This window comes from Eretmochelys imbricata, chromosome 11, assembly GCF_965152235.1.
Source record: "Eretmochelys imbricata isolate rEreImb1 chromosome 11, rEreImb1.hap1, whole genome shotgun sequence".
Classification (NCBI taxonomy): domain Eukaryota; kingdom Metazoa; phylum Chordata; order Testudines; family Cheloniidae; genus Eretmochelys; species Eretmochelys imbricata.
Window position 1 is genome coordinate 33,369,991 of NC_135582.1, and position 24,084 is coordinate 33,394,074.

A 24,084-nucleotide genomic window follows, 5' to 3' on the forward strand; every position below is an offset into this window, starting at 1 on the left:
AAATGACTTTGCAAAGATGTTCAGGAGATAAGGCCAACTGTAATACCAACTTGAGATCCAGACTCATTCAAGAGAAGACATATAACCAAAATGGCTCTACTCTTGGCCAGGCCCTAAAAAGTGAACGTCAGAAGCCTGCTGAACATCAATTCCTTCTTAAGCATTTTATTTGGATTTGTATTCCAGTTACACTGTGATACTTTGCTTTTCACATCAAATTTATAAATCTTTTTAATCCAGCATGGGAAGCCCAGGTCAGAATGGAGAAAGACCTTGTCTAGCAACACTAGGCAACATAGTCTAATTAGTTTTTGGAACTAGAAAGAGAGCTAAATGGTCTTGGTCCAACATTCTCAGTAATAGGATTCCTTTCCTATTAATCTAAAACCATGAGATATGACCAAAGTGTTATCCAGGGAGCAAGTCTCACATGTGATTATAGTTGCATAAAACTGTGGTTTTACAAACTTTCATAACTAATACTAAATTAGCTAACAATGGAGAACATGTTTTTATTAACAGCATCTTAGCAAATAAGCTACAAAATAACAAAGCAAAACTGTGTTCAATGGTCAGTTAAGTCAATTTTTGAACAAGAGACCTCTTACCAGTCGGTGAAAGAAAGACCAGTTTTGAACTACACAGAGCCCTTCTTCAGTAATTTTGTGATATATAATAATATATATAATAATTGTGTTATATATGCTGAGTTTTAGGTGTTATTTAAAGTATACTGCATACAGAGCACAAGCAGCAGAAGGACTGGAAGAGTGGGGGAACCATGCCCCCACAATGGCCCAACCCTCCTGGAGCCTGAGCCCCTCACACCAGTCCCACCCTACCAGAACGCCTGCCCCTCCTACCAGGTCCTTCCTCCCACCCCACTCTCCTTACCTTACTCTTCCTGCTGACCAGCCCGAAGCTCTCTGGTGACAGGTCTTTCCTGCTTCCCAGACGTGGAGGATCCCCGGCACCTTTCTGCTGTAGTTTTGCTAACTGACTGGTGAGGGCTCAGTTGCCAGCAAGTGACTCAATGTGGAGGGGGACCCGGGTGCCAGCCAACTGGGCCAGGTCACAGTGCATTCCCACCCAGTCAGGTTTTAAGGGGTGGGGGACAATGGCCCTTTATGCGCCGGAACCTTTGTAGAAGTGTCTGTTGTGGTGGTGGGCATGGCCAAAGTGGCAGAGGAATTAATACTTAAATATCCCACAGAAAGTGCATATATTTCTTTTGTTAAGAAGTGTGTGTGGGGGTATGGCCCTCTGGCCTTCCCCACACTGGTGATACAGAGATCCGTATTATTGAAGACTGGGTGATATATTGTGTGGCATATTCACCAGCCAGGCACAAACTACTGATCTCAGAGTATTGATTCTTTTCAAATACATTTGATTATACAATAAAGAGCTGAAGTGCATCATAGTGATAATTAGAAAAACTAGTAAGATGCCATATAAAATTGTAATAAAATAGAATATTCATATTTGAATACATGACTACTACTTATTCATTCCAATTAATTTAAGGACGATAGAAAAGAGAAATATGGTCCCTCAACAGATTTGTGTAAATCTTCATGTCCATTTAATTTTAGATGGGTGAATTGTTGAGCCACAGTTTAGATGAACAGCTCGACAAAGCAGTAAACACAGTATACATTCACTTACGGGTCTCTATAAATTTTATTTATCATTAATTAGTATGCAGTATAGTCCAGTCTTTTCATTTATGCAAGAGGAATTAGTACTCACGGATGTTATTTTATTACATAAGCCTAAAATAACAAAATCATCTTTCCTCCCCCGCCTCCCAGAGACAAACTGAAGCTCAAAGCTCCTTTGATCAGCTCCAAAGGAGAAAAATCATGCTGTCAGCATCCTGGATGTCACTACATCTATATGGGGTGAGGTACACTACTTAGCATTAAGAATTGCTTCTCAAAAAGTTCCCGACACAGGAAGCTTTTTATGTGGAGTTACAGGCTAGGCTCTTCCTAAAGGGACTCTCTCCTCTTTATATAGAAGCGATTTTTTTTTTATTTTTTGTTATTTTCCCTTTCCTTGGAAACAGCCCTATATTATATATATATATAAAATAGGGCTGTTTCTAAGGAGAGGGAAAGTAACAAAAATGTCTAGAGTGTGGGGAGTCTACTTCACATCATATCTACAACATCCCAGAAATAGCTCTATTTTAGATATTTGACTATTTAATGCTTTGGTCAGGGGAAATAGTTTTTGATATTTTGCCATAAGTTATTTGGTTTAGAAGCATTACTTCTGGGGCAGGACAACACACACAACATATGGAACAGCACCTTTTGCTACAGATATCACAATTGAGGGGAAATCTCTTTAGAACATGAATGTGTTTGGGTCCTTCTGTATGTTTTCTTTTTCAACTCTCTTTCAGACTGAGGCGGAAGGTGACCAATTAACATCATACAACTGCACTGAAGTGATGCTAATGCTCTGAGTGAAATTCACTGGGATTGTACATCCTCAGCCAATTTAATTCACGGCAGCTGGCACTGGCAAAGCACTTTTATGCAGCAGTGTGATGCTAGTGACTGTAACTGTTAAATCCCATGTTGCTTGCAGACTTCTTGTGGAGACAGCCAGGCCTGAATTTACCATTACGTGTGTAGGCCTGTATTGAGGCAAAGAAGGGCATAGCTTTTGCATTCAAATCAGATATTTGATAAAACTATTATAAAAAATTATTTCCTGTTTGCTCTTAAAGAACAATAAATGACTTGTAGTTTGAGAAAGCTAAAATTCAATTTTAATGAAACATTTGGGAGGGAAGGGGGCCTCTGAGAAGTGGAATCCAAATTTGAGCAGTTCAACATGAAGAAACACTAAAGTTTCACCATAAGCTGTTTGGGGTCCATCCAGTCTCCAGATATAGTTAGAATTGAAGAGAAAGAAAGCATTTTCATTTTTTCAATCTTTTTTATTCAAAAGTTTTCAAAAGAAATAAAACAGAAAAAGCTAACAATCTAATCAAATGTACAGTTCAAAAATGTCTTTTGGCGTTTAACAAGTCCTAGGAAACAAAACTACAGAGTTATCTTGAACCGGACAAATAAGTTACCACTGGCAAGTTTGTGGCACTAGAAAAACAAAAATAAAAAATTAACTCTCTTGATCATATAGATATCTCTATGAAAATCTTTTTTTTTTCAATCTGTACAAAAGGTCTTTCTTCATAAATTAATTTTTTTTTATAATTTAATGGCTGTCTACTATGTGATGTTTAAGTAACTGATTATTTCTTTATGTACAGAGGTTAAATTTCCCAAATCTTACCCGGACAATGAGTATGGCACTTAGTTCAGACACTTCTAGCAGCAGCTCTTCCCTCCCTCTAATACAGCTATTGTATTGCAATTTTAACGAATGCAAAAAATATCAAGTAGTGAGAGATCCAAGAATGGCGATATACCAGATACAGGGAAGGTGCTGCAGGAAGTCTGGACTTTTACAAAGCAGTAATATTCCAGGGAGCACAGAACCAATAATACCACAACCTTTTTTTTTTTTAAAAAGAAAAAACAAACATCTCTTATGACTATGTAACTCACTAGAATCTACACTTCTCAGAGCAGCAATTTATTTTTGAAACTATGAAATGTCACCGACATCTATACTCCAATACTCACACAATTTAACAACTAAAAAATACTTGAATGAAGTAACTGCTTAGCCCTAGCTCCTGAGCTAGGATGATTTGGTCTGTGGAAACAGGGAGGGCCAGCAACCTGTCCCAATACAAAAAGAAATAAACTTTGAGGTAGATAACTGATCATATACAGCTGACCAGACAAGTACACAGTTTTGGAAGACAACTTAATTTATCATTTGATTTAAAACATATGCCATTGTAATAAAAGAGCTTTAATAGCAGTGAATTATCTAATACGTAAAAATACAAATAACTGTGTATTTATTAATCAGGAATTTCATAGTTTCAAAACTGGTTTTCTTTACACTTAACACTTGTAGTGATGATGTAAAGCGTGGCACTGCTTGGATCCAAGTCTTCCTTCATGCTTTTTGTGACCATACTTCAATTAAAATTATAAAACCTAAAGGCAAATGTACAAAAAAAGGCACATTCTCCTAACCGCAAACTGGTCCGGCAAAAATAAAGAGTACAGAAGACGTAATGCTGAGACAAATCAGAATTATTGGTTACTGGCTCTTTGTTCTTTGGTAAAGTTACCTTTAAAAGTGCCAAGTCTTTTTATTTTTATTTACCTCCTATAGAGAGCTAGTACCCAATCAATTATGCGTCTACTTACATCTCAGCTTATGTTTGCAAACAAGTCCTTAGCTTTTGCCATTTTGCTGTAATAGCAAATTTTCTGTTTGCTAGGTCTCAGCACAATCATCATTCTAAAGCACTATCATTAGTATAAAGGAAGGACAAAAATGTTCTGTGATATTCCCACCCCAAACTCCCCATTCTACCTACACTAAAACTAGAACATCAAGTTAGTTTCTGAAAAAAGGCAAAAAAAGATTTTACATTGCATCTTACAGCAGAGTTCCTAAATCATTCAAACTATCAGAGGAAACTATTGGCATATGGCCTTACAAACAATTTATCCTATTAAAATTCCCCCAGTCAGAAAATGTGTTTCACACAAAACATTTTTCCCCTCTTGCATTTCACTACCTTACACATTATGTGAAAAATCATTAAAAACACCTACTACACATTAAAAAAAGCCAAATTTTCAGCAATTTTTATTGACTACCTTTTAAAAGCCCTATGCTGCTGTTTTACAAGGCATAATAGACCAGCTCATTTGGTCAAAGCATTCTACACCATTAGTTTGGACTACTTACTGAAACAGCTACAGCATGAAAGATTTAAGGCAAATTGGAATTTATAGAAAAGGATAAGACACTTCACACTACGTTAAAAGAAAAACAGAAAGCTAAGAGAACAGACACTAACTGCAACACTGCACTGTAGCAACACTCACACACTGCAAGCACAGATCATCATTTTAGATGTTTTACTATTTTAAACTTCAGAAAACCCATTTCATACAATAAAAAACAAAACAAAACAAAACAAACAAAAACAAAACAAAACAAAAAAACCAAAAAAACAAAACAAAACCAAACCAAAATACAAATTCTGCCATGCACGTGAATAAGTCTTCGTGGTCATCTGTGCATACCCAGAAATTTGGAAAAAAAAAAAAATTGCATCATAATACTTGATAAAAATTTTCTTACTAAAATAAACCTGTTCACAGGAACAGCTACTAGATGAATTTAAGGATTTTTTATGCACCTTATAGAACTTATAGCAAAAATAGTTTTAGTTGATTTCATTATAAATAATGTTTTCAAGAACCTGTGCAAAACTGTCAATAATTCCTAAAGCACAATTGATCAGTAAAATCCATGATTGTTTCAGCCTTTGCACCCTTCTCCAGGCAAGGTCAACACTGGACATCTGTAACATAAAGAAGTCAGAGCTAGGGCAGAATTACTTTTGCATTGTCTTCTATTGTAGACATCTGTGAAATTGTTTCTTACCTCAGACGTAGTTTTGAGAGGACCAAGTGAGCCCATGTACATACTTGACAACTGATCAGGAAGGTGCCAAGTGCCCTGGGAGTTGAGGGTTCTCAGCACCTGCGCAGATAGTCCCTTTGCCTAATTACAGCCTTATCCTATAGTTTTTTTCTCACACAAAATCCCACTGATTCCCCACTGGGAGTTCTGCTTGCTGAGAGCTTAGGGACTGTGACCCTGCACTCAAACTGAGGGTTTGTGTGTGTGCGTGTGTTTGTTTTTTTAATGGCATCTACTGTTGGTGCATTCATGGGGAGGAACATTATTTTGCAGATTCAGTTTAATAATATTAACACTATTTGCCACTCTGCTATTCATTATTTATAGGGACCATACTGACTCATAGTGCATGTAAACACTAAGAACAATGCTTCTTAAGACATTACGTTCATGCAATATTGACTTTTAAGGGGAGTGCTCAATGTTTCCAATGGTGGTGGTTATAATATGCCTCAGAGAAACTGGGTAGCAGTTTTACCATCTCTTCAAGAGGCCAAATGTTGTCCCTTCTGCTCTGTGAACATGCAAAGCCCCAAACGAGTGGAGATAATACTGATCTTGTGCTAGGGACAGGATATGAAGAGCAGAACTTTGCTTCTCTGTGTGCCCAGGATCACTGCTTGGCAGCAGCAATCTTCACAGGCCCACAGAGAAGGCTTAGGACAAGCCACGCATCTGAACTATACTGACCCACAAGCAAGATGCCCTGAATTGGGAGCATGCAGGGGCCATGGTGCAGTAACAGTCCACAGGATGTGCCTGGATAATTGCGAAGTGTAGGATTTAGGCCCCTCAACCTCAAAAGGAAGAATGGGGATGTGCAAGGCCTGTTTACTTGGGAATCCTGTAGGGGCCAGTGTCTGGCCAATGTAAAGTAACAAACACGCACACATGTTCACTATTATATGGAACATGGCATCAGATAAAATGTGCTCAGCTAATGAATTTGTTTATATGACAATTTTTAGTCTTCCTGAGTATAGAAGAAATTCTTATCCGAATACTTGGGATGAGAACAGTGTTACCATTACCACAGAACATACTTGACCTGCAAAACCAAAGGTAATTGAGATATGTATGTATTAGTGAATGTGCACTAGGCAAACAAGATTATGTACAGAAGGTGGACAATCATAAAACTGCTGGTGCTTTCTGTATTCTGTGTTTCTAATAAACCTGTGTCATGAGAGCTACAGAAATGAACTTTTATGAACCTTTCGGGGCACATAAGCAATGTAGTGAGAGATTCATTTTCTAGTGCATGAATAAAGTTCTTTCAGTGTGAAATCTTGCAAAACTTTATAAACATTTATGGAACTGAAGTACAGAGAAGAACTGAACTCCAGAAGCTTGTGTCTTGGAAGGATGGAATGAAGAAAATGGAATGCTAGGGAAATGGTCAATGCAAACAAAACTTTAAGGGTGGCAAGCTATAAAAAGCAGTGCTGCATGGAAGGGGTTACAGTCCAAACAAATGAGTGACTTATTAAGGAAAGCAAATGGAACATTTTCTATGAAAAGGAGGAAATTAACTAACTCTGAGAAAAATTTAAGCCAGGACTAACACTTTGTTGACCAGTCTGTCTCCTTCCTACAGTCTTAAAGACATGAAAGGGGAGTCTTTACAAGTGAAACTCAACAAGGATTTCCTTGAGGAGATTCCACTGCATCATCTCACTGTGGGTGGCATTGCTTCTCTGTAGGAAAGCCACTTCCAAGTTAGTGCTGGGATTCAAACTGTTCTCTGCACAAGTCTGATGCCATGCATGGAAGCACTGATATCTCAATGTGAACAAGTTAAGGTAGAATGGTAGGCAATTGTGTGCCAGAGAAACTACTAATACATTATTACAGATAATTCATTAAGGGACTAATCTTGAAGCCTTTACTCTATTTTTTCTAATTTCTCACTCTGGCAAAACTCAAACTGATGCTGGGCTCTGGCCCTAAATTATTAGGGGTTTTATTTAGATTATATCACTTCTGTAAGCTACAGTATATTGTACATTTAGTTTTGAATTCATGTCTTTTTCAGAGTAACAGGACAAGCCCCTACCTCAGTTATTTGTTTTGCTGATACGTATATGGAGAATGGTCACTGGATGTCTCTACTGTAACCTGCTGTTGGCCACTAGCTTCCTGTAAAAGAAGAAAAAGGGGTTGAGACATGATGTCCAGCAATACTAGCTAGCGCCTAGATTTCCCAAAATGACTAGAGATTTTGGATGCCTCTGTATTCTGTTGTACAACCCAAGAGACTTGACTGGGCCTGGCTTTCAGAAAGCGTTAAGCATCTTCTCCTTCATCCTTCTAAAAAACCAGGCCCCTCTCCAAGGTTTCTCAAGTTAGGTACCCCAAAAGTGATGCATCCAACTTGGCCTGCACTTTTATTTATAACAGAAGATCTAACGAAATATAAAATGATCAAGTACATGTTCTATTTCCTAAATTGCTATAGCAATAACTAGACAATGTGATGAGATTAACAGAATGGAACCACACAAACATATTAAAAAATGAGAGAATAAATTCTAATGTTTTCTGTAGACCACTACAAGTCACCATCTTTGTGCTGTGAGTCAATGTGAAGAACACAGACTTCTGCATTCCCATAAATTTTGTAAAAAGAAAAGGAGTACTTGTGGCACCTTAGAGACTAACAAATTTATTTGAGCATAAGCTTTCGGGAGCTACAGCTCACTTCATCGGATGCATCCGATGAAGTGAGCTGTAGCTCCCGAAAGCTTATGCTCAAATAAATTTGTTAGTCTCTAAGATGCCACAAGTATTCTTTTTCTTTTTGCGGATACAGACTAACACGGCTGCTACTCTGAAACCATATATTTTGTGTGTATCTGCTTCGGTATTGTAGTGTGGCTGGCTCTACGGAAGACTAAGGGTTAGTTCCGCTGGAGCTCTCAACACATAGCCCAGTAACCAGGCGATGACTAATTCAACTGCTAGAGACACAAGGTGAGCGGGCTAGTATCTTTTATCAGACCAACTTCTGTTGGTGAGAAAGACAAGTTTTCAACCTTATACAGAGCTCTTTTTTAGGTCAACGAAAGCTTGTCTCTCTCTCACCAACAGAAGTTGGTCCGATAAAAGATACTAGATGAGAGGAGATGAGATGGATGAGGTAATATCATGGGACCTACACAACTACAATACCACAGCATAATTCAGTGTCTGGTACTTAAAAGGACAATACAGTGAATCCACCACTTGTAGTTTGCCTCTGACACATCTGGGGAGGTGTATAAATCATACTGACCAGGGTCAAGTGTCTCAGGACAAACAGACTCTGAAATGGATAAAATGTGGCCTGTAAACTTCAGGATGTGGGCAGAGAGAGATAAAATAAAAACTAGGGAATGAGAGGCTGCAGGGGTGAAATCTGCCTTGCCCAGCCCCAATGCTGGGGGTTCTTGGGATAAGTGGGGCCTACATAAACCTTAGCATTTCCTTGCAAGTTTAAGTAAGATAATACACATATAGGCTTTTGTTCCTTAACCCTTTTCCTTCCTGTGGATGAACAAATAATACTTTGATTTGAACACGCTATTCTCGGTCACTACATTTTTATAGTGGTCATGGGTCTGAAGTCTAAGCAGGGGCCAAAATCCAGCTGGCCATGTTGAGGACATAGTTGATGGACAGGAGTGGTGTAAATAGTGTGATTACACCCTGAGAGTTACAGGCCTATAACTGGGAAAGAGTGCCCAAGGAGAGAGAGTGGTCAATGGTATAGCTCCCCCTGGAACTGCAACATGCAGTCATATCTCAAAGCTAAGCAGGGCTGGGCTGGGTCGCTGCTTGGATGGAAGAATTAACTATTAGAAGTTCACATTGGTGCAGTATATTTATTAGATGAAAATAATGACATGATGGTAGTTTTATTAAACTCCATTTGTACTCAAAGGTCCTGCATAATGTAACGTTTTCATCTGTATTTTTTTTTCCTGGCAAAACAATAAATATAACAATTTTGGCTGTAATAGTCTGCTGCTTATAAAATTTACCAACCTCAACAGGAACAGCTGCTGTCTGAACATGTGTATACTGGGGTATGTAGGCTCCTTGCATAGCTGTTGTGGCTGGCATGTACTAAAAAGACAGAGACAATACATTCAGCTAAAATAAAATCTGATGCAAACCCCATAAAGATTTTTTAAATATATATTTGAGTGCTCTGGTAGGGAAAAAGATTCAAAGCAAGCTTTATCTAAAATCAATAACCAGTGCAGAGAAGTGAGGTGTATTACACTGAGCAGTGTTAGTACACAAACTCAACTTTGGCCTTCAGAAACAAAGAGGTTAAGTATTTTCTTTCCAACAAAATTCCAGTCTGAGTCTTTTTCTTATCAGTATGTACCCAAGGAGGAAGGATGCTCTTATGGTTAAGGAACTGGCTTGTTACAGAAGATCTGGGTCAATTTCTTGTTCTGCCATACACTGTGTGACTTTGAGCAAGACTCTTAACTCTGTGCCTCAGTTTCACATCTGTGAACACTGAGGATAATACTTCTCTGCTTGACAGAGGTGTTCTGAGGATAAATGCATTTATGTTTGATAAGTGGCAAGAAACTACACTAATGGAGGCCAGACTTTATCTAAATAAAGTGTGCCATGTATTTTTTATTAATCCAATGTATTTGTTTCCATGAGGAATGCAGTTTAAACTAGGAAGCTCATGGTATTCCTTTAGGTCAGTGGTTCAAATTTAGCTTAAGTCAATAATGAGCAAAAGTTACCATCAGATGGGTCTCTTCAATCATCTGTATTAAATGGATCGGTATAAGTACTTCTCTATGTCAAACTACCATTTGGTATGCTAGATATAACACTGCATAGAATTTAATATACAGATGTAAGAGGTTTTTAGCAGATGAAATGTCTTCATATCAGACAAATGTATGTGAATCAAATAATTTATTTACAACACCGAACCCTGCAGAGTGAACTCAGCACCATTATTTCTGCTTTAAGTCCAGTTCTAGAATTAGAACTACTTAAACTGGGCTACTTTCATTTGCTTTGTTCCATGCATTTGGAGTGCATTTCACACTACTACACTAGCTTGTCTGCTTACTCTTTTGCCCTAAAGAATCTGTGGAGACAGCCATTTACATTTTAATTGAGGAGGAAAAATTCTTAGTGGTTTTCATGTACACTACACAGATATTGTAATCAATACACAACATTTTCCCTTTGTATATATTGAGCTTTATATTAAATGCCACATACTGTTCCAGTACTGCCTAATGAAAGGTGACTCATCTGTTGTGTCAGAGGGTTTATCATTGATGCAGGCTGTAGTGACATGGTGTGGTCCATGGAGGGAGTCAATACAGCACCCTATAGGAGAGAAAAAAGCAAGTTTAAGAATGAGACTGTCCAGATTTTAATTACACTACTCTTTTGGCTCAGGCACATAAATACGGCCTTTAATTCCAACCAGTAGGGTTTGCCCTAACCCACAACAATGATACTAGCTGGTCTCGGAGATCCTAAGGATTTTACTCCATTTTATAGCTAACTACCCAATTTATACATGCACCAATCTGAATTTGTAAACTGAGTAATTACTTAACTACCTACCAAAAGTGCAAGATTTGATGTACAACGGATAGACCTGCAAATATTTCATGTGCCACTGTCTTATAGAGAGAATACTTTCCTCAACAGCAACAAATGATGCACTTCCATGACTGCCTGTTCAAGTTTCATACCCTTGAGTTAGGCATTGTAACTTTTGATCAGGGAAGTACCAGTTTCACTAGGGCACGAGTACCAGAGGGCTATGTTGTAAATACCATTTCTTTTGTAGAAAGTCTATCTAACACGATGGGATTACCACATTGGTGTCACGTCTCTCTATCTTTATATGTACAGTGGACATAGTTTTTAAGCACCTGAAGTTGCCAAATATTCAGTTGGTGTACAGGTGTTCGGAAAACTCTTAAGAATGCATGGGGGGTTAATTTAGATGGATGGATACAGATGGGGTTTATTTCCACCCTAAGATGTTCCTGTAAAATTACATTTCTCAATATATTGTATGTGTTATGTATGCAGGCATGTGACTGAAAAGAGGTTTAGGTTGAAAATTAATAGAAATAATTACAGCATACGGAAAATCAGTGTTCTTGAATGAATAATTTATTCCTTTTACAGCAGGTCTTATATTTTTTTATGAAGTACTGAGTGTTGTTAGAAAAACAACCATGTGACCAGTCTCGATGAAATGAGTCACAGGCACAAACACTGCAAGAATTTCCTGTTCTGCAGACTGCAAGTGTCTCTGCAAAGCAAATGAATGAGAAAGAGAGAGCACAAGCTTCCACACAGGCCGAAGACCAAAATTGAGAAGTCAGGAATCTAGATCTTTCATTTCACCGAGATAATAGCTAGAATTGAACATCTGTAAATGGAATATCCCTAATAGCATGATAACCTATTAATCTGCATTTCTCACAGCATAACTTGCAGGCTTTCATCCTTGTTTATAATTTCAAAACTCTATGTTGATAAAGGGTGTAAATAAAATCCGTTGTGTCCATTAATGACATACTTGGAAAAAATATGTATCAGTTGGGCATGTTGAAAGGATGTAAGTGTTCAACACCATCTTTTTTGCTTGCACATACAGAAAACACTTTGCCAAAAAGATTTACGTTTTCCAGCCTGCATAAGGAGGTTAATTAAAGTCCAGGCAATTTCCTTGCTAGCTTTGAAAATGTGCTTGTTTGTCAGCCATGGCACTGCATATATTAAAGGACGAGTCAGTGTATATAATGTCAGTACCAATGAACTCAGTCATTTTGATGTGGAATGGTACTGATGAGGGGGGAAATGAGATGGGCAAATTATATATAAAGAATACATGACTGTGTGATATAAAAATATCATAGGCATGAGTGGGGGTGACCTGCATTACTCATGAGTGGGGAAGCCATGGGCAACTAAATGAGTGTCCATAAATCTGTGTATATCATACCATATATTTTGCTTCTGTAAAACAGGTGGCCTGAATTATTTTAGATCTGCTCTAGAGCATTTTTAAAATTGGTTCTGCAATTTATCACATGCATATTACCACCACATGGGCTATGTCACAAAGCGTTCAATCTCAGCATCCTAAAAAAGGATGTACTTATCTCACAGGAAATTGCACTGGGGATAAATGGAGCTGTCCTCATCAACCTGCCTTCCTGAACACATGGACCCGTGTGTCTTTTCCTTCCTATTTTTCCCTTTCAAAGTGACAAAAAAATGTGAGAATGACACTATAGCCCAGTGGTTAGGGCCCTCACCTGAGAGGTTCAAGTTCTTTCATCTCATCATTTAGGAGTGCAGAGGAATTGAACTGGAGCCTCCCATGTCCCAGGTGAGTTTCCTAACCACTAGGCTGAAGATTATAAGGAAAGCCACTGCCGCCACCTCCTCCTCCTGGCTGTTTTGAATGGAGCTAGACAGGCTCTGAGTGTGTCTACTGGATTAACTCCCACAGGCAAAATAGGCGGGGACATGCCTATCTCCAGCTGGACTGAAGATCATGTTGGGACTTAGGCATCCAATGCATTGGGGCACCTGCCTGAGGAAGCAGTGCACATGCCCAGAGACAGAAACTTAGGCACCTAAGGGAATTCTATAGCAAATATTTAGGTGATGAATGAATTTAGGTAACTACAGTGTTCAGTGGCAGCTGAGCAGGGATTTTGTGGATTGCAGTAGTGCCTAAATATTGGCTTTAGGCACTTAAATCCCTTGGTGAACCTGGGCCATTGTTACTGAGGACCAGTAAAGTGGAGCCCTGGCAAAGGAAGGCTGGGCTAGTTAAAATTTGAAGTAGCAGGAGTCATGACTGAGCCCCAATTCCAACTGATCATGTCCTCTTCCTTCCTTCTTAGCATACAGCGTCCCACGGTAGAATCACCAAAATCCAAGAAAGATTATGGAAAGGAGAGTTATTTACCTTGTACAGAAATTGTAATTCTTTGAGGTGTTTTGTCCCTATGGTGCTCCACTTCAGGATGTGTGCATAACTGTGCACTCTTGATTGGAGATTTTGTCAGCAGTACCCATGGGTCCCACCTGCCTCCCATGCAACCGTGTGCTCCAGTGTGAGGATGTATAGGTGTGAGTGGACCTGCCACTGCTCCAGTTCCTTCTGAACCTCAAAGCTCAAGAATAACTCGAGCATAGGGAAAGTAGGGCAGGTAATGCATCAGCTCTGGAAGCATGCACAAGAACAGCATGCTGGGAAAAGGCATGCACTGATGACAGCTATGGAAATGTCTGTGACATGTCCCTTCTTCAGTAAGGCTACAGAAGTAGACTGCACTTTGGTGGAATGAGCTATCACTCCAGGAGTGGGATGCACCCCTGAGACTTAGCAATAGGTTAATATGCATCCCAAAACTCATTTAGACAGTCTTTGGGTGGAGATCGGGTGCCCTTTCGTTCTTTCCGTGGTGGAGATTAAAAGTCTAGGAGAAGCCCTGAAGGGCTTAGTCCTGTCAAAGTTAAAAGCAAGAGCTCTTCTTATGTCCAGTGTATGGAGACTAGCTCTTTCTCTTGAGGGGTAAGGCTTGGGGTAAACCGTCGATAGATGAATGTACTGATTAATGTGGACTCTGAAGATACCTTAGGTAAGAAATGGGGGTGAGGGAAATGATGTCCCTTTGTCACAATAAAACACCATGTCTGGTGGGTCAGCCATAAGGGCTTCTAGCTCTTCTACTGTCCTGGCTGAGGAGACGGCTATAAGAAATGAGATCTTAAGAGATAGATGAAGGAGGCAACAGCTCCCCATAGGTTCAAATGGGGTTTTCTTAGCATATTAAGAACTAAATTGAGGTCCCCTGGATGAGTTGGTTTCTTGACAATAGGAAAAAGGTTAAACACGCTTTTAATGAACTTTGTACTGGCTGGGTGAGCAAAGACTGAAAGCTCTTCAATGGTGTGTGAGAGAGAAAGTCTTTAATAGCAGCTAGCAGAATCTTATTTGAGTTCAGCTAAAAACCTGTAGTTTTCAAATTTACCAGGTAAATTTAGAGTGTTGGAAAGGTGAGATTCAAGAGGTGGTACCAGATCAGAAAACATTTCTATATTTGGCTTTCCTATTACTGAGTAGTACTGTCTAGACCTCCGGAGAGCTGTCCTGTTTTATGTTCCAAAGAGCCATCTAATACCCATGCCTTGAAATGACGCAACAAGAGGCTGGGGTGAATCATGGATCCTGATTCCTGGGTGTGGCGATTCACTGACAGAGGAAGACAGAGATGGTTGCAGGAACAATCAAAGGAGCTCTGAGAACCATATTTGCCTCATCTATGATTGTGCGAAGCGGATAGCCACTGATCTGTCCCATTTCAGCTTGTTCAGGAGACTGAAGAGTAACGGCATCAGGGGATAAGCACAGAGGAATACTAGGCCGAGGGATACGGAGAGCACCTCCCAATGAGTTGAACAGAACCATTGGCACTCATCAGCTTGTGACAGTAGAGTGCTGTTGATTGGTATGGCAATTTTGCCCTGCAGTGAGGCCTGGAGAAGTCCAGCAAGGAATGTTGAGGTTTTGCATCTCCTCTAGCAGGATTTGTAAGGTCTCTGTAGTCCTTTTCGCAAGTTCCCGGAAGGCCTTGAAATCATCTGCGCCTGAGTAGGATTGGAAGTGGAGGGCATAACAGTCTCCTTTGGTGAGGAGGAGGATTTGTGGGAAGGAGGTGTCTCCTCTTCTGAACCTGGCTCCTGCTTCTCTGGAAGCTCCTCCTGTGAACTAAGACCTGGTGTCAGTAGTTCTTGAGGAGTCGTCTTATGAGGGTACCCTGTAAAAGTGCTCACCATAGGGGTCCACTGTAGTGGGATGTAAAGAAAAGAGGTAGGACCCAAAGGTTGTTTCTGCCAGCTGTATATACTGCTGGGACACTCTTCCTTGGGATGCACTCCAAGGGAAAAAGAGAGGGTAATGAAAAGGGTGAGGAACCTTAAACCAACAACTCAAAGTCAGAGGACGTCTTGGGGGCAAGTGGTGCTTGTACAGGTGGCTGGTGAGGGACCAGTAACTGCATCAGTACTGGCTGTTGAGAATTCACAGATGGAACCATCAGCTCTGGATCATGAGCTGGTATCAGCGGGAAGTCTTTCTAAGTAGCCTTCCTGTGGGTAGCTGGAGACCACATCAACGCCAGAGGTCAAGTCCCCCTGTGGATACCCAGAGACCACACTGATACCAGAGGTCAAGTTGTCCTGGAAGGGTAGACAGACTCTGGAAGGTAAACTGGTGCTAGAGGGAAATCCCGGCCGGTACCTCTCAAAGGAGAGAATTCAGTTTCTTCCAGGTACTGGGAAGTTTGGATAGTGTTCCTTGGGAGGCTGCACGCTGGGAGGTACCAGAGACAATATCGAGGAATGGTCCATGGGTTCTCTACCATGAACTCAGAAAGACAGTACCAAGGAGTTGGACACCTTGATATTTGAGGAGTCCTTATCCTTCAGAGGCATGGAGTCCAGTACCATCTCTGATGCCCCTTGAAGTTGCTTGCTGTATGCTTATCAGTATTCAGCAAGGTCAGTACTAGAGGGATTAGAAGCCTCAACAGTACCCATACTGGGATGCGAGGACTCATTAATCCCAGTTCAAGGGGGTTACTTTCCCCTCCTCTTGGTTTCTTGTTCTGTTCTTTTTCTTTTTTGGTGTTTCAGAAGAATCTAAAGGGCCCCCACGGCCTTTGCTTACTGAAGCAGAAACAGTCACCAGGGAGCTCTGAGCAGCTGAAGCTGATGTACAGTGGGTGGGGAATGGACTCAGACCCCAAAAGTCTCAGAGAATGTTCCATAAAAAGTTTTAGTTTATCCTCCCTTCGTTTATTTTTTTAGATCTCTTTTTGAATCCTGTGCGGATCTCACACCTGGAGGGGATTTGGAATCTCCCCAAGGCAGCAGAGGCTGCCAGGGTGCCTGTCGTTAAAGGGCAAAGATATACGGCAAGTCAGACAGGTGTGAAGCCCAGTATCTTGGCATAACCCATTGGGAAAGTCTGCAGAAGAGAGCCAAATTTAAATATAGACACAAAACAGGCAAAAAAGGGAGGGGGAATCCCCCAAAGTACAAACTGTACTAAACAAATGAAAAACTAAGAAAAAACAAGAAAAAAGTTAGCAAGCTTTGCATCTAGCTAAGTGGGCACTGCAACACTCCATCTCGAGCTGCAGGTGGCTGAGAAGGAACTGAAATGGTAATGGGCCTGGTCTTCCCTATATACCATCAGACCAGAACATGAGGAATGTGTAGGGTGCAGGTGTGGTCTCACAGGAACTGCTGGCAAAATATCTGCTCAAGAGCGTATGGGCACATGCACATCCTGAAGTGGAGCACCGATAGGGACAATTACTTGAAGAAGAACAGATCTATTTCCTACAGTTTGAGATCTTCAGAAAGCTGCAAAGTGTTTAATATCTACACAAACACAAAAAGAGCAACAGTGGGAGAAGGAAGCATAAGAACTTACAGGGTGCTGCATAATATATGGTTGAGGTTGCATCCAAGAAGGATTCTGAACCTAGAACAAAAATAAGTTTTAATTTTCATCATCACACTATTTTTCTTTAATGCACCCATTTTAAATATCATGATTATTTTATCAATCATAACATAAAAAGCCTTCACGTGTTCATTTGCTTACCTAAACCAGCCTCTGTCTGATTTAGACTAGGAAACACTGATTCCTATTAAAACTTCTATTTACAAACCTCAGCTCTGTTGGAAGGAGTAAAACTACAGTCTAATGGGAAGGCAAGATACGGACATAACATACTATGTGGAACTCTCAAAGCAGTATGTTTTATTCACTTTAATCTAATTTGTAGTGCAGGCCGTAGAAACTCTATGGAATACTCTGTAAAGGTCCTAGTGGAAAGAGACGTTTAGCTTCCACTCATGTTGAGGTGTGAAATGCCTATGTGTCCTTGGAAATCCCAATGGGAAAAGTAATCAGAAAGTCTCAGAAAGCACAGAATTGTTTGCTCTGAGTTTATGCTCAGGTGGCATTGGACTGAAAGGACTGGCTAGTCTGATATAGTTTCTACTCAGTTTGCAATGGTTAAAATACCAGTAATTCTGCTTCAACCTGTTACAGGGACAAGAATAAGGACTGGCAAATTTGGGTTTCTCCTGATAGGCCAACAGAGTACAGTATTCTTAAAGACCAGGAACAGGGACTGTGGTCCTGAGAAGCACGCTCTCCTTAATGGCAAGCAGCTCTTTGATTTTTCAGAGGAAGTGAGATTAACTTTGTCTGAGACTTTCTGACTTGAGGCAGGATAACTTTAAAAGATTCTTATAACTTCAGTGATATGCTAATCTGCTTCTCTTAGTTGAAAGAGACTGGTTTAAAGAACCATCTAGTACTCCTGCTTCTACAAAAGACTTTTTTGTGAGAGAAGTCAAGGCAGGCTAGAAATATGGAGCTGTCACGTCTCCATCTCCTACCAAGAAAGTATGCAGAGGATGAGGAAGGTTTCCGATCTTTTCTGTGCACCTAAAATAGGTTAATTAGTGCTGCTGGAAACTTAAGGGCTACGAGGTGCCTAAACCACCTCACATGGAGTCCTGTGAAGAGCAGAGGCAGTTAGACCTTGTGAACTGAGGTGACTTTCTGCAAGATCAATATTTCCTGCCCTTCTTTCTTGATTATTTTTCTCTTGAGTCACACTGAATGACTCTCTTCCTTTTCAAACATTAAAGAGCAGAAGCCTGCTTCTGCAGCTCACTTTGTAGAAGGTAGAGCGAGGACCAGGGAATTCAGGAACCCAGAGTCTTTAATTTCAAAACTGTTGGTGCAATTTGACTGGTGCTTAGACTGATCTCTTCAGCTGACTCACAACTTTCATCTGGGTGTATCAGAGGTGCAGAAAGAGTACGAACAAACACTAACCAAACATTATGAAATCTGATGTCCTTCAGGAAAACTAACTCTAAGAACAGGTTTTGCTGCACCTCAAGAAAAAACAATCTCAATTTCATGATGCATTCTGGTTGTGTAAGTGATAGGATGCTGTATGTTCAGCAAGCGTGGATCTGTAATTAAGATGTGACTAATATCTGTATTATGAAACTCTTTTGGCCAGAAAAAAACATCACTTCCTTCTACACAGAATTATTCTTTCATTTTCATTTCTAATTAAAAGGATGCAATAATTTCAGATAGTACAGTGTAAACAGTGTTTAAACTGTTCCATTCTCTAGAATCTGAGCCTTGTGCCACATGTTGAAAACACACTGCCAGTAACAGATATTTGGAAATATGCAATACCATATGCTGCATATTTGAATGGGAAATAGCCTAGAAAGCCTGCATTTTATTCACAAGTAACTTCTCAGTGCTTCCATGCCAAATTCCAGTTTTCACATGCAACAAAGGAAAGAATTAGAGATTCCCTGAAGGACAGTGAGAGCCTAACAAGGATTCGCTTTGTGTTTTTAACAAGGAATAAAAAACTAAAATCATTGGAATTTTGCAGGGTAGGTGGGAGGAAGGGTGGAAGCTTATAATAATTCTCAGAATTTACTGACTATCAAGGCAGTACCATAATGTCCTCCCCAAGATGACCAATTTGCAATAGATAGTAGAAGCACAAGTAGGCCCATTCTCCTTCACTTCCCTCACCTGGGGCTGCTGAACCATATGGAAGTTTCTACAAGGGCATAATATAGGCCTTAAATGGGACCAGAGGGACATGCAGGTCTTGAGCCTACTCTCTGTATGGGGCTGTATTTCACCTGTTCTGCACAAATGGTACAGTTTGGCCCCTAAACTCAGTTTTATGCTAGGAAATGGGAGATAATTGCTAAATTTAACAAACCAAAATCTTCAGCATTTCATGTTAGGATTTTTTACTCCCTTGGTTTAATCTTCAATCAAATCTACTTTGCTTTTTGATGTCTCTCCTATATGAAGTAAATGCCTACAATAGCTAAATTAGAGGGACATGGTGGGTGAGGTCATATCTTTTATTGCACCGACTTCTGGTGAAAGAGAGAAGCTTTCGAGCTTATGCAAAGCTTTTCTTCAGACCTGAGGAAGAAGTGAAGCTCTGTGTAAGCTTGAAAGCTTGTCTCTTTCACCAACAGAAGTTGGTGCAATAAAAGATAATACCTTACCCAATGTGTGTCTCTATTATCCTGGGCCCAACACAGCTACAAAAGCACTGCAAACAGCAATAGCTAAATGTCTCTAAGCTGTGGTGTGGCAAGTCAGCCTTTGCCTGATTCTACTGAACTGCAGCAGTAAATCCGGACTCTCAATAAATGGAAATACAGAAGATCAGAGTGGTATTTAAAAACGAACATTCTTGAAAGCTTTATACCAAACGTGATAACTGCTTTATCAGCATATTACATTTTTTGTAAGCTTATTGCAGTGGGAGGCAGAATTACTCATGCCAGTTGCCTTTGTTTCAGTGCTCACTGAAGTCAAAGGACAGACTCCAGTTGACTTCAGTGTGCTTTGTACTGGGCTCTGAGATTGCAAAGTGTACACTGAGTACTCTTTGCTTTACAATCCTTATGATACCAAAGTAACTCCTGCTTTAAAAGGCCCTTTTAGAGGCCCTTTGCTCATATGTGGAAATATTTGTACTTGACCTCACGGCTGTTCATGATTTTCTCCCAGTCATCTGAACTCTTCTTCAAACTTTTCCCCCTAGGATGTAGTGAGTGTCTAATCTCTTCTTAGGATTCCTTATGCCTAAAGGAAGCCACAGGAGCATGGGCAAATCTTCAAGCAAAAGCCGGCCAACCAAACCAAAGAGGGTTTAAATAAAGGTATTCTCTTACAAATACACCACAGACATAAAAAGGATTCAACAAACTGCCATGGAAGACAATAGAGAACTATATATGAAATCTACAAATGGCCAACAAATACCCTAGCTGTAACCACAAGCAAGAGCCTTTATTTTGCAAGATTCCTTACATCTAATTACATTGCTGTGCTACATAAAACAAGCAGCACTTCAAAACAAGCACCTGTTAGTAATCCATGTGGCATTTGTGCTAATCCTGTATGGAACTGAATAGCTTTTTCATTTAAGTTTAGCATTTTTGTAGAGACCCATAAAAAAGATGTAGCAACCAGTAAATAGCACCATTCCCTATGAATCAATTCGGTAACTGAGCTCTAAGTACAAACCTGGTACGTAGAAACTGGAGAAGCAATATATGGCGTAATAGATGTTTGGGTGATCATCCTGTTTGTTGCAATACTGTATGGTGAAGGATAAAATCTACAAGATACAAAAAAAAAAATTAAACCCTACAAATGTAATAACTCTATGCATCTTTCATAATGCAGAAAATTCTTTTGTTTAGTGTCACCACTTGACGTACCCATTTTGTAAAGCAGCTGTAGTTGGATCATAAGTAAGCGTCATTCCAGCCTTTAAGGAAAAAAATAAATATGTACACACACACATATATATATATATATAAAAATATAAAATGGAAGAGTTGACAAAATTATATTTTGGAAATTGTTTACATAAATCCTTCTTTAAATATATTATTCTTTAGTAAAAAAAATTGATCAGTGATATTTTATTTTCCTATGCTGAGGGAAAGGTTAACAGCAGGCAAAAGTAATGATATAGTAAAAGGAGTCACTGAACTATAATGTTGGCTCAGAATACAGAGTTTCAGTATGAAGAGAGAAATGCAGTAACTGCAAAGTTGGTGTGGTGTGTGTGTGTGTGTGTTTGTGTGTGTGGTGCATTAACTATAAAAATGAATGTGGAGAACTGTTCCTCAGAAGACAGATGTGAACATTTTCATAGCCTCAAATGTTTAGTCTTACTAAAGACAGTAAAAGTATATGAAAGAATTATCTTGGATATTAAAATTTAAGAAAGACTATATCATCAGTGTGATTGGAAAAAAACACCATGTTGCCCGGCACTTGTGTATTTCTCTCATATGTTGTAAAATAGGTACAACACTGTATTTCAATCCTAACTGATTTACAACATTCACATGACTTTGCTGTATAATAATAAATAATAATCATAATAATGCTGTATACCATTTCAATGCTGTATAAACAAAATGTTTAGTTATATATGACTGAAGTTATGTTTTTTTTGGCAGTTTTACACTGGAAGTATATATTGTGGGTAAAATCCTGCTCCCCTGCAAACTTCAATTGAGCCCAAGAGGATCAGGATTTCATCTTTTGCATTTACATAGAGATACAGGACTGGAATGGGACTCCTGGGTCACCAAGCTCAGTCCCCTACTATCACAGTCAACCCTGTCATATAAATCCCATTCATAAATGTATCAAACACCATCCTATAACCAGTTAGATTGTTTGCCCCCACTACTCCAATTGGGAGGCTGTTCCAGAACCTTCCTCCTCTGCGGTTTAGAAATCTTCTTCTAATTTCCAGTCTAAAGTTTATTCATGTCCAGCTTATATCCATCTGTTCTTGTGCCAACACTGTCCTTTAGCTTAAATAGATCTTTTCCCTCCCTGGTATTTACTCCCTCAACGTATTTATAGAGAGCAGTCATATCCCCTCTCACCCTTCCCTTTACTAGGCTAAACAAGCTAAGCTCTTTTAGTCTCCTCTTGCAAGGACACATCAATTACCAGAACTGTACAAAGTATTCCAGATGAGATCTTACCAGTTCAATGGCATTAATACTTCCCGATCTTTACTGGAAATACCTTTCCTGATATATCCTAGAATTCCATTTGCCGTTTTCATGGTCACATTATACTGGTTGCTCATAATCTTCCTTTGATAGCCAAGACATCCGGTCTTTTTCCTCCTTTGTTGTTTCCAAATGATGAGCCCCAAATTTATTAGAAATTCTTAGTAGTCCCTAAATGGATGACCTTGTACTATTAAATTTCATCCATTTCTGTTACTCAAGGCCACCCAGTTCCTCCTGTATAATATTCTGATCCTCCTTTGCATTGATGATCAACAGGTTTTTTTAAAGAAAACTAAAGATATATTTAAATATTTTATAAAAAGTTACAAACTGGCATGAGAGAGTTGCTGGCACACACTCAATGTGCCAAAAGGCCAAGCCAAGCAGTCTATATGCTTATCATTTTTGTAAGTATTCATTATCACACACCCACACTAAAGCTTGAAGGGAGGACTTACAAGTCTCACCTCGCCTTCTCTATGCCACGCTCTCCCGTTCTGTATATATTTGTTCTGATTCTGTCTCTTTTTCTGTCCTCCATCGGCAAATTTGCACAACAAAGGTTCTGCAGGAGCTAAAGGAATAAGGAATACTTTGAATTAGGCAGTTTTGTATAAAATTTATTAGGCATTCCAAATATTGTATACATTTATCAGTAAAACACATTAAATTTTATTTACTTTTTCAAAAAATATGTAATATTAAAATTACAGCATTAACACAGACCATTGATAGAGCATCAACTAGTGGGCAGGACTGAACATGAGAATATGTATTCCACAATACACTGTACCATCAATAGTTGACAATCAAGTCACATACAACTAAAGAATAAAAATCTTGAGGGATATGGGGACCAATCCATTTTCTTCTAACCATATAAACCCCAAATTGTTTAAAACACTTCTCTGTTAAATTTTTTTAAAATAGTTTAACGTGTTATAAAGGGGCATTCTCAATGTAAAATCTAGTCAGTTTCTAAAAGTCAAAGGGGGTCTACATGGGCACTGTGATGTGCAGTATGGAATTAGTTGTGGTACAGGTCCTTAACTATCTATGGAGTGTAAACATATAAACTGATCACATACAAATACTGTCAAATGCCTAAAGCAAACTAAATGGAAAAATAAATAACATTTTCTCTAATCTCTTTCAGTTGTAGTCATCATGTGTTACGTCTAACAACGGGTTAAATGAAATATAAAATGAAAAATTTTAATTGATTTGTCCCTTTAACATAGAGATATAACAAGACAGTAACATCAGGTACAGCTATGGACTATAGTTTCTTCTTAGCTCTTCTAGTCAGATTATTATATTTCAATTTAAAATGATCACATAATAAGACTGTTAGCAAGACACACGACCAGGATATGTTCTACCACGTATCCCATGCATGTTCCATTGTTCTGTGAACTAATGAAGACTGTGGATCTAGTTCTGAGCTGTGACTTTCAGGAGGTGCAGTCCAGGAAGGAGGTGGGTTTGGGTAGGGAGCTTTAAGTCACTTTTGGGCTTCCTGCATTCTGGGTTTAGTTCCCATAGTCAGTTATAGCAGCCTTTAGACATTTCAGCAGCTTCCCACAGGTGCCTGCATTCTGCTTGGCTAGGCCAGGCCAAAATAGCCAGAGCTTAGGCACTCTGGCACAAAACCTTCCTTTCTTAACATTGCTTCTGCACACCTTGTCATGCCACAAAAATGAAGGTTTGATGTGGAAGCAGTGTAGACTATTAACCCAATCTTATGCCACCTTGCACTGGGAG

General features: G+C 39.4%; 1 protein-coding gene across 6 annotated transcripts in view; it reads right to left on the reverse strand.

The window, feature by feature from the left end:
* Window positions 1-2,935: 2,935 nt before the first annotated feature.
* RBMS1 (RNA binding motif single stranded interacting protein 1) overlaps window positions 2,936-24,084 on the reverse strand; it is a 209,330-nt gene continuing 188,181 nt past the window's right edge. For 3 of the 6 annotated variants that reach the window (XM_077829504.1, XM_077829507.1, XM_077829508.1), the window contains 8 exons: window positions 22,779-22,894; window positions 20,995-21,044; window positions 20,798-20,891; window positions 17,117-17,167; window positions 10,849-10,959; window positions 9,628-9,708; window positions 7,658-7,740; window positions 2,936-5,479 (listed from right to left, as the gene is read on the reverse strand). In XM_077829504.1, the coding sequence (XP_077685630.1) occupies window positions 7,663-7,740; window positions 9,628-9,708; window positions 10,849-10,959; window positions 17,117-17,167; window positions 20,798-20,891; window positions 20,995-21,044; window positions 22,779-22,894 (581 nt within the window). In that variant the 3' untranslated portion in view covers window positions 2,936-5,479; window positions 7,658-7,662. Of the gene's footprint in view, window positions 6,650-7,657; window positions 7,741-9,627; window positions 9,709-10,848; window positions 10,960-17,116; window positions 17,168-20,797; window positions 20,892-20,994; window positions 21,045-22,778; window positions 22,895-24,084 lie in introns of all 6 variants that reach the window. The other 3 variants (XR_013347439.1, XM_077829505.1, XM_077829506.1) reach the window with 3 other exon arrangements.